The sequence below is a fragment of the Lytechinus variegatus genome, chromosome 2 (assembly GCF_018143015.1).
Source record: "Lytechinus variegatus isolate NC3 chromosome 2, Lvar_3.0, whole genome shotgun sequence".
Lineage (NCBI taxonomy): Eukaryota > Metazoa > Echinodermata > Echinoidea > Temnopleuroida > Toxopneustidae > Lytechinus > Lytechinus variegatus.
The window spans coordinates 47303528-47316707 of NC_054741.1; the positions used below are offsets into that span (position 1 = coordinate 47303528).

Genomic DNA, 13180 nt, shown 5'->3' on the forward strand with positions numbered 1-13180 from the left:
AAAAAAAGCAGCAGATAAGAAGTAAGAAAAAAAAAATATATATACATATATATACAGTAATAACATAAGAAAAACAACTAACTAGAGTAGGGTAAAGGAAGGTAAGTACACACGACAAAACAGGGGCGGGGGGGGGGGTATAATCCAGTTGTCTGTAGTAAGTATAAATGAATAAATAACAGATCTAGCATTAATACTTAACTATCGCTATGAGGATTTTTCTAGTTAGACACTCAGAATCAAGAGTTGAAGAGGAGTTTAGGCCTACAGAGGTTATATATATAAGTCTAAAATTATACATTATTTACATTACATATATAAATCCAAGAAAAGAAAAAAAAGTCTATAAATAATCTATATACTTGTAGTAGGGTATAAAAACAGAAGAAAAGGAAAATAATATCAATAATGCAGTACGATATGTAGCACGAAATGTCACGTTTCAATGTAGGTGTACAATATACAAAATTTTACTTTATGTTTAAAAACAGATAAGCTGACACACTGCCTGATAGAATTGTCTAGAGAGTTCCAATATTTTGGTCCAGCATATGCAAGTGAATTAATTCTGAGCTGAGTTCTTACTGATGATACATGGTATAAAGCAGCTTGCCTCGTAGAGTATTTGTGTATTTGGTTATTCTTAACAAAAATAGATGCTATAGCCATGGGTACACCACCTTTCTCCAACTGATACATGAGGCATCCGAGATATAGACGATATATATCTTGGACCTTCAGCATTTTGTTTTCGTAAAAAAGCTTATCAGTGTGAGCGCGCATATCAGCCGCCGAGATAATTCTCACTGCTCTCTTCTGAATAAGCAGGATTTTTTCTAAGTAAGATTTGGCTGTGGTTCCCCAGGCAAGCACACCGTAATTTAGGTAGGGCAAAATTAAGGAAGAGTACAATGTGCGAAGTACACTCCTAGGGAATATAAACTTCAGCTTGTTAATTACACCAACATTTCTGGAGAGTACTTTACATAAATGGGATGCATGCGCCTTCCAAGACAACTTATCATCAATGTAAAGACCTAGAAATTTAATAGATGACACCTTTTCAATATTTACCTGATCAAAGACTACATTAGCGGGCATAACTGTTTTACTGTTACTGAATAACATATATTTCGTTTTCAATAAATTAAGGGACAGTTTATTTGCGTGAATCCATTTCGTCAGCACACCAAGCTCTCTATTAACAACACCTAAAAGAGTTTCTAAGTTTCTGTGAGAACAGAAAACACTTGTGTCATCTGCAAACAACAAAAAAGAAAATATCTCTGAAGATTTAGGAAAATCATTTACATATAAAATAAAAAGCAAGGGACCCAGAAGGGAGCCTTGAGGTACTCCGCATGTGACGGGTCGCATAGATGAAGATGTTTCATTAAGCTGCACAAATTGTTGCCTGTTATTAAGATAGCTTCTAAACCATTCCAGTGCAGTCCCTCTTACCCCATAATAGGAGAGTTTGTGCAACATAATATCATGGTTCACTGTATCAAAAGCTTTGGAATAATCCAAGTATATTCCAATCGTGTGAAGATGTTTATCTAGTGCAGAAGATATTTTATCTAACAGGCATAGAATGGCATGAGAAGTTGTGTGCTTCTCACGAAAACCAAATTGGGAACTTGAGAAAACTTGACAAGACTTCAAAAACTTAATCAATCTAATGTATACAAGTTTTTCCAAGATTTTAGAGAATACAGAGAGTAGAGAAATGGGTCTATAATTACCCATTTCTACAGGGTTTCCTTTTTTATATATAGGCACAACTTTAGCTATTTTCATTTTTGCAGGAACACTTCCATGCACTAAAGACAAGTTAAAAATGTGAGTGAGAGGTATAACTACAAATGAAATTACATCTTTTATCAAGTCATTAGTTATACCATCGAAACCTGGGCTCTTCTTCCTTTTCAAGCCACTTACAACATCTATAACCTCAGTATTGACGACAGGAACAAAAAATAGGTTTTTTTCATTAGGACTGTCCAAATAATTATCAAAGGTTTCTTGGATATTAGGTATAGTGCTAGATAGAGTAGTACCAATATTAGAAAAATAATCATTAAAGGCTTCACACATCAGTTTCTTATCTTCAATACAATCATCTTTCCAGACAAGTTTTGTAATAGTTTGTGGTCTAGGATTAGATTTCAAAACATTACGAATAACCTTCCATGTTCCTTTAACATCATTACATGCAGACTGCAGTTGAGAATGATAGTAGTCTTTCTTTGCTTGGCGCAGAGCAGAGGTCAGTACATTTCTGTATTGGGTATATTTTGACTTAGATTCAGTGGTCTGCTTTGCTTTATACCTACAAAACAAACGATTTTTCTTATTTATTGACCTAAGTAAAGATTTTGTAACCCATGGCATTCGAGGTATTTTATTATATTTTTGTCTACATTTCTGCACTATAGGAAAACATCTATCATAACATAACATAAACATGTCCATGAATTTATTGAAAGACTTATCAACATCTGTTTCATTAAGGACTTCACTCCATTCAACTTTTTCCAATTCTCTCTTAAATTGTGAAATGTTATGTTGAGTAAAATTGCGTGTTAGCTTTTTACTGAGTGCATCGCCAGAGTTCCTTGATACTAAAGATGTTCTAGCAAAAATAGGGAAATGATCTGAAATATCAGTTACAATAATGCCAGCAGAGGGAATAGGGTGCAAGTTGGTGAAAATATTGTCGATTAAAGTTTGCGAGTTCTCTGCTACTCTAGTTGGTCTGTTAATCAATGGAATCAAGGAGAATGTGCTTAAAGTATCAACAAAGTGACTAACAGAGTTATCACTATCGTAACAAAATAAGTTCATATTGAAATCACCCATGATGACAATATTTTTGCTATTAAATGAAGCACTCGAAAGAGTTTTAGACATTTCTTCAACAAATTCATATACGTCACCATTAGGTGGCCTATAGACAACTCCCACTAGCAAAGACAGAAAAAAAAGATGGAAGATGACCCCGGCGTGGACGCTGGTCGTTCTAGAGCGAGTGGTAGCAGTGGGTCTTCACAAAGACTGCGGGTAGGTGAACTTTAGAAACCTTAATTTCCAAAAAATAAGGGACATAAACTAGCGATTAGCGGCACTTGTTGCGCGCACGTGCGTGGCCGTGCACCGTCATCTTCATGATGATGACGACCACGTGCAACACTACAGGAGCCCCTCATTTCTGTATCAAGAAAGTCTCAGACTAATTAAAGGGGAATCCAGCCTCGGCCATAAAATGTTGTGTTGGGAAGGAGAAAAATGAATTAAACAGAATGGTGAAAGTTTGAAAGAAATTGGACAAACAATAAGAAAGTTATAGCTGCTTTAAAAATGAGATCACTGATGATACTATGTAGATTTCAAATTGGCAACTGGGTAAGTAAATTATGACAAGGCCTTAGGGGCAAGGACAACTTTCCCATAAGTTGTTCATTGAATGAGTGCCATAGGCCTGTGTACTTTATTATCAGGGATTTGTGGTTTTCTCCTAAGTACCCATTCCCCTTGGGCAGTAATCTGAATATAACCCATGTAGTATATTGTTTTATGTCCTCATGAAAGAAAAATATAATTTGAAATAAAACTTTTGGAAAAATGACATTTTAGCCACAATAAGTATTGGAGTACATGGAAGAGAAGTCCTTGCCTTACATCACTATGACATCCCATATGCTGCCAATTTGAAGTCTCCGTGGGTATAGTGATTACCAATATTTACAACATTTAAAAATTCATATCTTTCTTTTTGTTTGTCCAATATTGTTCAAACTTTCACCAACTTGTCTGATTTTTTTTTCCTTATAAAAACAAGTTTTTAATTTTGGGTTGAATTCTCCTTTAAGAAGAAATGGTCTTCTCAACGAATGGATCAAAAGCACCCAAGACAGTTGCTTCTGCGCCTTCATTCTTCGTACCCACATGGTCTTACCACCAATCAAAAAGACTAAATCATATTAAAATACTTCAGTTTTCCGGGCTGAGTTGGCTGCAATTACAAATTACAATCATGTCAATGATTGTACCGGCAGGCCTACTTCCTTTATAGTGGTTAGAAAATATTAATGTGTATGTAGCCGGAACAGTTATCTTAAGTGACTCACGAAGTGCGCTGTTACTTCAAATTATAAAAAACAAAACATATATACCGGCAGGAAGTTTGTTGGATATTCGATATTAAAAATGTGAAGTTGGTTTGATTATCAGGTTCGATATTCAAACGTGTGTGAAGTTGGACAGATATGAGTATTCAATATTCGATATTAAAAAATTAGGGTTTTAACCCTAAATAGACTGGGCTATTTCGACGCCTAAGAAGACTGGGGGGGGGGCTGATTCAGCCCCCCCCTTATGATCTCGGCCGTCGATCGCGCGATTGCGACGAAAATTGGCACATGCGTTACCCTTGGCATTATCTACAAAACTATAACATCAAATTCTGCAAAAAATCTCATGTCTCATTAATTATGCTAATTTATGCGTAAAATCATAAGTTTGCTCTAATTAATAAAATAATGCCCCTGAAATGCTAATTTTTGTTTCACATACTCTAGATAGGCATCTGATCGAATTGATTTTTAAAAAATTTCAAAATCACATTTATTTTCTTATGTATTCTATTGTTTTCTAAATTTCTTATGTATTTCTTTGTTTTTCGACTTTTTGTTTTTTATTGTTTTTTCAATGGAAATTATCGGGGACTTTATTTCTACCATAAAAAAGATAAAATTAATTGATTTTAAGCAGTAAAAGGAAAAATAATGATACATTTATGAATTTTGGCTAAGAACACTATTTGCATTGGATTTGTACACAAATTCACATTTTTGAGTAATTTTGGGTCTGCATGCACTTACAAAATGTTGCGTAATTTTGGAACAGCGTACCCGGGAGTCACAATTTTGGTCTCAAAAGTTGCGCGAGACTTGAAAGTAAAAAGTCAGCGGCAGATTTATCGCGAAAAATGTTGAGGGGGGGGGCTGAATCAGCCCCCCCCCCAGTCTTTTTAGGGTTAAAAGCTAGCTAGGGGGTTTAAAAGGTGCATCACGTCTCGGGCAACCATAAAATCACTGGCTTGCCCTAATACGAGGATTTTTTTAGGGGACAAAAGTCAGTGAATAAAAAGGTAGGAAAGTTTTGATTTGATTTTTTTCAAGGGGCCCCCAGGGATATCCCGTCGGCCTAGCCAGGGTAACCACCTATCCTAACTTGTAGAACTCGACTCGGGCAACAAGATAAACACCTGTTTGACCCGGCGCATGCACATTTAGGGGGCTCAAATTAAAGGGAATAAAGGGCTATTTAGACCATTTTTGTCTCACCTGCGAAGCAGAGTGAGACTATAGGCGCCGCTTTTCCGACGGCGGCGGCGGCGTCAACATCAAATCTTAACCTGAGGTTAAGTTTTTGAAATGACATCATAACTTAGAAAGTATATGGACCTAGTTCATGAAACTTGGCCATAAGGTTAATCAAGTATCACTGAACATCCCGCATGAGTTTCACGCCACATGACCAAAGTCAAAGGTCATTTAGGGTCAATGAACTTAGACCATGTTGGAGGAATCAAATTCGAAATCTTAACCTGAGGTTAAGTTTTTGAAATGTCATCATAACTTAGAAAATATATGGACCTAGTTCATGAAACTTACACATAAGGTTAATCAAGTATCACTGAACATCCTGCATGAGTTTCATGTCACATGACCAAGGTCAAAGGTCATTTAGGGTCAATGAACTTTGGCCGAATTGGGGATATCTGTTGAATTCCCATCATAACTTTAAAAGTTTATGGATCTGATTCATGAAACTTGGACATAATAGTAATCAAGCATCACTGAATATTTTGTGCAAGTTTCAGGTCTCATGATTAAGGTCAAAGGTCATTTAGGGTCAATGAACTTTGGCCGAATCGGGGGTATCTGTTGAATTACCATCATAACTTTGAAAGTTTATTGGTCTAGTTCACTAAACTTGGACATATGAGTAATCAAATATCACTGAACATCCTGTGCGAGTTTCAGGTCACATGATCAAGGTCAAAGGTCATGTAAGGTCAATGAACTTTGGCCATGTTGAGGTTTTTTGTTGAATAACCATCATATCTCTGTAAGTTTATTGGTCTCGTTCATAAAAAGTGGACATAAGAGTAACCATGTATCACTGAACATCTTGTGCGAGTTAGAGTAGTATTCAAAGTCAGCACTGCTGCTATATTGAACGGCGTGATGCAGGTGAGACGGCCAGAGGCATTCCACTTGTTTTTATTAAAAAAAGTATTTTTTCCAAGGGGCCCCAGGGATATCCCGACGGCCTAGCCAGGGTAACCAGCTATCCTATCAAAGAATAAGAATAAAGAAAGTTTGAGAAAATCGGACAAAGAGTGAGAAAGTTATGAGCATTTGAATATTGCAATCACTAATGCTATGGAGACCATTTCTGGAAAAGTTCTTGGCCCAACAATGGTTTTTATTACTGGTCATGCCGGACCCTTAAAATCGTGCTATTTTTGGAAAAATTACTGGCCTGACAATAATATTTTTTACTGGTCATGTCGGACCAGTAAATCTTCCCATTTCTGAAAATCCACCGGCCTGACAGCGATTTTTACCGGTCTGGGACCATCGGACTGCCGCTAGTGTCGAGCCCTGCTCTCTTACTAGTGATACCATTAAGAGTTGCAATCTACATGTAATGTACATTGCTCTTAAGGGTAAAGCCCACCCATGAAAAACTGGTGATGTGAATAAATAAAGAAAAATCAAAACTAGTATAACGTTGAAAATTACATAATTGGATGTAGAATAAAGAAATTTATGACATTTAAATGTGTCGTTTATTTTTCAAAAAACAGTGATATGCACAACTAAGTGAAATGCAACTGATCATATCCTTCACTCACCATTTCTTTTGTTTTTATTGTTTGAATTAAACAATATTACATTTTTTGCAGATTTGACAAGAAGGACCAACTTGACTTAGGCCATATATTATTACACAGTGCTAATTCTACATGTTCAGGGAGGAATTTGAATATTTCATAAAACAAAATACCTAAGAAATAGTGAGTGGATGATGTCATCAGTCTGCTCTTTTGCATACCAACAAGGAATGGTTTTGTTTAATTAAGCAAACTTCAAAATGTCATAACTTTCTTATTTTACATCTGATTTTGATGAAATTTCCAGCATTGTACTTGTCTGATTTTTCTATATTGATTCAAATCAACATTTTTCTGACGTGGACTTGACCTTTAACCCTAAAAAGACCGGGGGGGGGGGCTGATTCAGCCCCCCCCCTCGACATTTTTCACGATAAATCCGCAGTGCCAAAATTTTTGACCGCGTCGCTCGCTGACATTTTACTTTCAAGTCTCGCGCAACTTTTGAGACCAAAATTGTGACCCCCCGGGTACGCGGTTCCAAAATTACGCAACATTTCGTAAGTGCATGCAGACCCAAAATTACTCAAAAACGTGAATTTGTGTACAAATCCAATGCAATTCAATTTCCATTGAAAGAACAATTAAAAACAAAAAGTAAAAAAAAAGAAATACATAACAAGTTTATAGAATAATAGAATACATAAGAAAATAAATGTGATTTTAATTTTTTTTTAAAATCAATTTGATCAGATGCCTATCTAGAGTATGTGAAACAAAAATTAGCATTTCAGGGGCATTATTTTATTAATTAGAGCAAACTTATGATTTTACGCATAAATTAGCATAATTAATGAGACATGAGATTTTTTGCAGAATTTGATGTTACAGTTTTGTATATAATGCCATGGGTAACGCGTGTGCCAATTTTCGTCGCGATTGCGCGATCGACGGCCGAGATCATAAGGGGGGGGGCTGAATCAGCCCTGCCCCCCCCAGTCTTCTTTGGCGTCGAAATAGCCCAGTCTATTTAGGGTTAAAGGACAGGAATGATTGCATGTAATGAGCATAGCGATAGAAAAGCATATATTAAATGGGGATGAGGGCAAAAAGGTAAAGGCATTTTCAACATAAGCAATTTCTATGTTACTAATGAAACCCCTTGGGAAAGTTAGGAGGCATAGCGCCTTTCTTTTTTGAGGAGCGGGATTGAACCAGTGCTCCTACCATGCTCCTAAAAAAATATCCCGCTCCTTGAAAGAAATATTCATAATTCCATGAAATTATTTTTAGTTACTTGAAAACTATAAACAAAAAACAAAGAATATTCCCCTTTCCTGACTCTGATCCATGATGTTAAAGCCTGTGTATAGCTTTGGTAAAGGGTCAATAATGTGATTGATACTCGAATATCATCTAATATGACAGTCTTACTGAAGCGTAGAGACAGATATTTTTCCAACTGCACTTCTCTGAGAAAATTTCAAATATTCAAATCTTGGATATATAGCCCCCTCTCTCGGCGATGCTTGTTTTAAATTAAAAACTGGGCATTCAAGCACTTATCTTATAAATTTAGTGATTAGATATCTTGAAAATTTAAGCCCATTCCATGATTTGGAAAAGGATTTAATTGAAAGACAAAAACACACAGATATTTTAATTTGATCGGGTGACCCGATCAAGTTAAATTTCCATGTAAAATCGCAAAATTTGTCCTGTAAAACACATTTTTTATTTCATATCCTCTACATCATAACTGTTATAGGGCATATCCATTCATATTAGCTAGCAATGAATTGGAATAGTGATAGGTGCATTTTGGTGGATTTACCAAAACTATACACAAGCTTTAAAATTGGTATTTGTATTGTAGTCCCATATTCAGATTTTCATGGTGTTGACCAAGTGTAAAATGATCAATAATGATCAAACAACAATCTTTTCAGTAATATATCTTTCATGTTAAATTCGGATATTTTGCATTAGCTGTTAATGAGGACAAAAAAAGATAACAATGCACATGCAAATTTTTGACCAAAAACATTGAAATTTTGGCATTATTTTTTTTCAAAAAAATATTAACCGGACTGTCAAGAAAATGATTGCAATTGATTTCTACTTCCAAAATCATTGTGAAATGCATATTTATTTATGTATGAATATTTTCCCATTGTCTTCAAAAATTTTAAATAAAATGATTTTCATCATTAATCCAAGATGGTCAACAAAATGAGGTCATCTGGACCTTCCATACAGGATTTGACCCAGCAGAAAGACATTTTCTTGACCACTAATATGCAAATATGATGGACCATCAAACCTTGTGTACCTGGTCAGCTGAATAAACTCTCCCAGCCCCGGTCTAGGCCCATATGAGATATTGCTCCCGAGCTAGTAGCATGAGGGAAAAAATCCTCACTCTCCTTCTAGTCATGATAATTTACTTGTTATTTGTTAATCTTTTTTGTCCATTAGGAATCAAGTCTCAAGTCTGATGAAAGAAGAAACAAACTCATTGCGGAACTAAGAAGAAAGATAAAGAATGAAAATAAACGTAGGAGTGACAGCTCATCCGGTGAAGAGGAACCTCAAAACAAGCGTAAGACAAAGTCGTCAAAGTCGATGCGGGGCAATAAGTATGCGGGTAAAGAAAGCAGAACTGTAGAACTTGGTTGGATACACAACAGCCAGCAAGTACGGAAGCAAACTGGAGGCGGGACAAGAAAAATAAATGTTGCAAAGACAGCGGTGGCTAGTGACCTAACCGAACAAGCTACAAACTTGTTCTTTCCTGGAGGAGTTTCCAAGAGGGGCATTAAACTGGATGATGTAAATGTCAGTTTGTGTGATTTTAGCATGACGGACAGTCCAATAATGCAATCGGTAGGAGAAACTTATGAAAAAGTGAAACCAAGCGGAATCTTAAGGTGGTACCTGTCAACAACAATGAAGAGCTTTGACACTGAATCAAATGTGACATCTATGACAGAGACACAAAAATCTGTTCAACTCAAGGGAAAAGCTGCCACTCCAAACGCAAAGGCCACTGGGAAGCCATCGGTATCTACTAAGGAATTAGATTCTGTTTGGATTAACAGTGAGCCACCATCCCTTGAAATGGATACCGTTCAGTACTCAAATGCACCGGTCACATCAGAGAAATACAGGTCCGTCACGACAAAAGAGAGGGCAACATCACCCCATGCATGTGTCTCACAAAAGGAAGGACTTTATCCTGTGATTCAGGGAGAAGTGTGCATCAGTCAACGATTACTGAGGGTCGACTATTCGAAGGATGTCGAGTCCCAGTTTTGTGATAAAATCAGCACACTTACCGCTTCATCAAGGTCAGCATGCGTGTATGTAGATCCCAGTGAGGAAAGCTGCAGTCTTGAAGATAATGTAGGTGATCCCCTTGAGAGTGGATACAAGGTATCAAGAATAAGTCAGGATGATAAGGTGTTTGTTACACCAAAACATGCATCTTGTGAAGGCCAGGAATCACAGTATGAATTTCCTTCTCTTGCAGCAGCTGACAATGCAGACCCATACCTTATGATTCATCACCCAGATGAACTGTGGGGATACGAAGAAGGGAGACTAATTCTCGGCGTAGTGTCACATCACCACAATAACGATGGGATATCCTACGAGTGGTACCGTGATGGGGAGCCTGTTTACTCCGGTGGTTCTGTGATAAAGGTTGATAAACCTGGCCAATATCACTGCACCATGAAGGCCTTCCTTGAAGTGGAAGGAGAACTAAAACATATATCAAGGGAGTCCAACAAGCTCCAAGTAGTTAGATTATCACAGGACGTCAGGTCTGATGTCACACTCAGCTCTCCCAGGAAGAAAAGTAACAGCAACTGTGAAGACCTGGTACCTGACAGTGGCATATCCAAGCAAACCCCTTGCGTGAATGTTCAGGAAATGACAAAAGGCAGCAACTGTCAACAAATAGATGCAACAGATGTCTCCTGTGACTATAAGAATCCAATTAATCATGGCTCTTATGGAGAGGTATATAAAGGGACAATGCAGGGAGCCTCTGTTGCTGTTAAGAAGATCCGTATGATGAAGGGCAAGCGGCCAGATAGGCTGATTTTGCGGGAAGCTGCTATTCATCAGAGAATCTCGCACAATAACATTGTCAAATTCATGGGCACGTACATGGATGTGCATCATGTATACATAATCACCGAGTTTGTAGAGGGCTTAAACATGCATGAAATGATATACTTGGGAACTGATCCAGTGGACAAAGCAACAAAAATCTCTGTTGCAGTTGGTGTGCTTGAGGGAGTCTCATACCTCCATGACCAGGATCCACAGATAATACATCAAGATCTGAAACCTGAGAATATTCTTCTTGATACCAGTCTTTCCCCCAAGCTTTGTGACCTTGGTCTTGCCAAGACGAGGTCGTATGGTGTAGCCTCTACCTCTAGCATATCCCATGCAGTTGGCACCATTGAATATATGGCACCAGAACTATTTCTTCAGCAAGGTAGAAGTTCAGCATCATCAGATGTATGGTCCATCGGTTTAACCCTCGTTGAGTGGTTCACTGGTAAAGATCCCTGGGATATGGAGAACCAGGAAGAGGAACCTCATGTATTCATACGGGAGTGTATGCAAAAGAAGGATATTCCTCCAGGTGCAAGAGGACAAACACTGTCACTGCTACATCCATGTCTGAGCTACTCGCCCGTCTCTCGACCTACTGCAGTGCACCTGCTGAACAGGTTCAAATGTCCTACATGCCCAGAAGTGCTAGGCTGAATGGTTGCTGGTCTTTAGACCTACAGGCCATTGTCCCCATTGGTCTTTAGTCATTCGGAGCTGCAAATGTTGGTATCTCTTCATCATTTACAGGGTTTTTTATTTACACATACTTTTCAAGATAAAGTACACTTCATAAACCCATCCCTCGTTTTGATTTTAAACCCAGCCTCATACTTAGATACAGCGTAAATGCATTCAAATACAAGTCCAGCTACAAACGTGATGGGTCTTGAACAAAGAGTATCAAATGTCTGTCAGTTGCAAAGCCTAGGGCAAATGTCCTGGTGAATCAATCATTACAAGTGTCCTAAATTTGTGAGTTAATTGTATAAAGTAAGTTTCAAGGCAGCAACATATACAAATGATTTGAATGGATAGTTCCCACCCAGAGTACAAAATCAGGTATGACTTACCATTCTATACCTTGTGTTTGCTAGACTAAAACTACTTTACCAGTCACTGAGCTGTACCATGACTGCTTATGTTTCTATGACAATGAAATGATGAAAATGAGCATGATTGTTTATGTTTATACAGAGCGTATCAAAACAAAGTTTACACGTGAAGAAATCCTTTAAAATTATACATTTTTAATATCCTTCACATTTTTCCACATTTAGCATTGGTTCAGATCTATTTAAGCAAATGACGATATAACTACAAATATTTCCGCTTGATTGAGCACCACATACTTTTGAAAAGTTAGTGAAAAATGATTTGCACAGAACTTTGAAAAAGCTATGCGAATAAAAGTAGACCTTAACCATGTAGAACACGTGGAATTTAGCTAGTAAAATTGATTTGAAGATATGTTTTCCCTTTTTCAACTTGTTTCCTTGCCCAAAACTTCTAAGAGTCCATTGCGCGCCACCCCACTGCCCCACAAACCGAGGCTATCTAGACAAAATTTGCTTTACACTGAGCTATGATTTACATGAAATGGCTTAGGCTTGATTTACATTTTGTTAGTCATTGTCAAGGTTGGGATAAGTGTAGAGAAACAATTATTTAATGAAAAATGAAAGGAAAACCCACTTTATATGATATAAACTTAGTGAAAAATGCTGGAGGTGTCTAATGTAAACTTTTCTTCAGATTCAGTTATGTCCTCAGATCCAGCTGGCACAAAAAGGGAAAAGGTTGTGCTTACTAAGTGTTGAAATTTCAATATGGGTGGCAAAATTGTTACAAAATGTTCGAATGTATCCGTTTTATCTAAATTGACTAAAAGTGCATGGGAAAAGTACGAAAAAGGATTCGCGGGGTAAGTTTGATTTTGCCCGTTCCCCTTGACACAGCGTGAAAATGAGCATTTCTGCGCAAACACATTTCTGCGAGTTTTACAAAAAATGAGAGTGCTCACTCAAGTGTAATATTCTGTCAAAACTTTTACTTTTATTTGATAGATGAGACCCAAACCAAAGATTATATGTGAAAGAAATACCCACATATTGTATATTTTTTTAATTCCCAGGGCCTTTT

General features: G+C 37.2%; 1 protein-coding gene across 1 annotated transcript; it reads left to right on the plus strand.

The window, feature by feature from the left end:
- The first annotated feature begins 2971 nt into the window (after positions 1 to 2971).
- Positions 2972 to 12378, plus strand: LOC121408186. The gene is made up of 2 exons (XM_041599567.1): positions 2972 to 3063; positions 9386 to 12378. Exons 1-2 carry the CDS (start codon positions 2989 to 2991, stop codon positions 11693 to 11695), a joined length of 2385 nt encoding a protein of 794 aa, XP_041455501.1. The 5' UTR covers positions 2972 to 2988; the 3' UTR covers positions 11696 to 12378.
- The last annotated feature ends 802 nt before the right edge of the window (positions 12379 to 13180 follow it).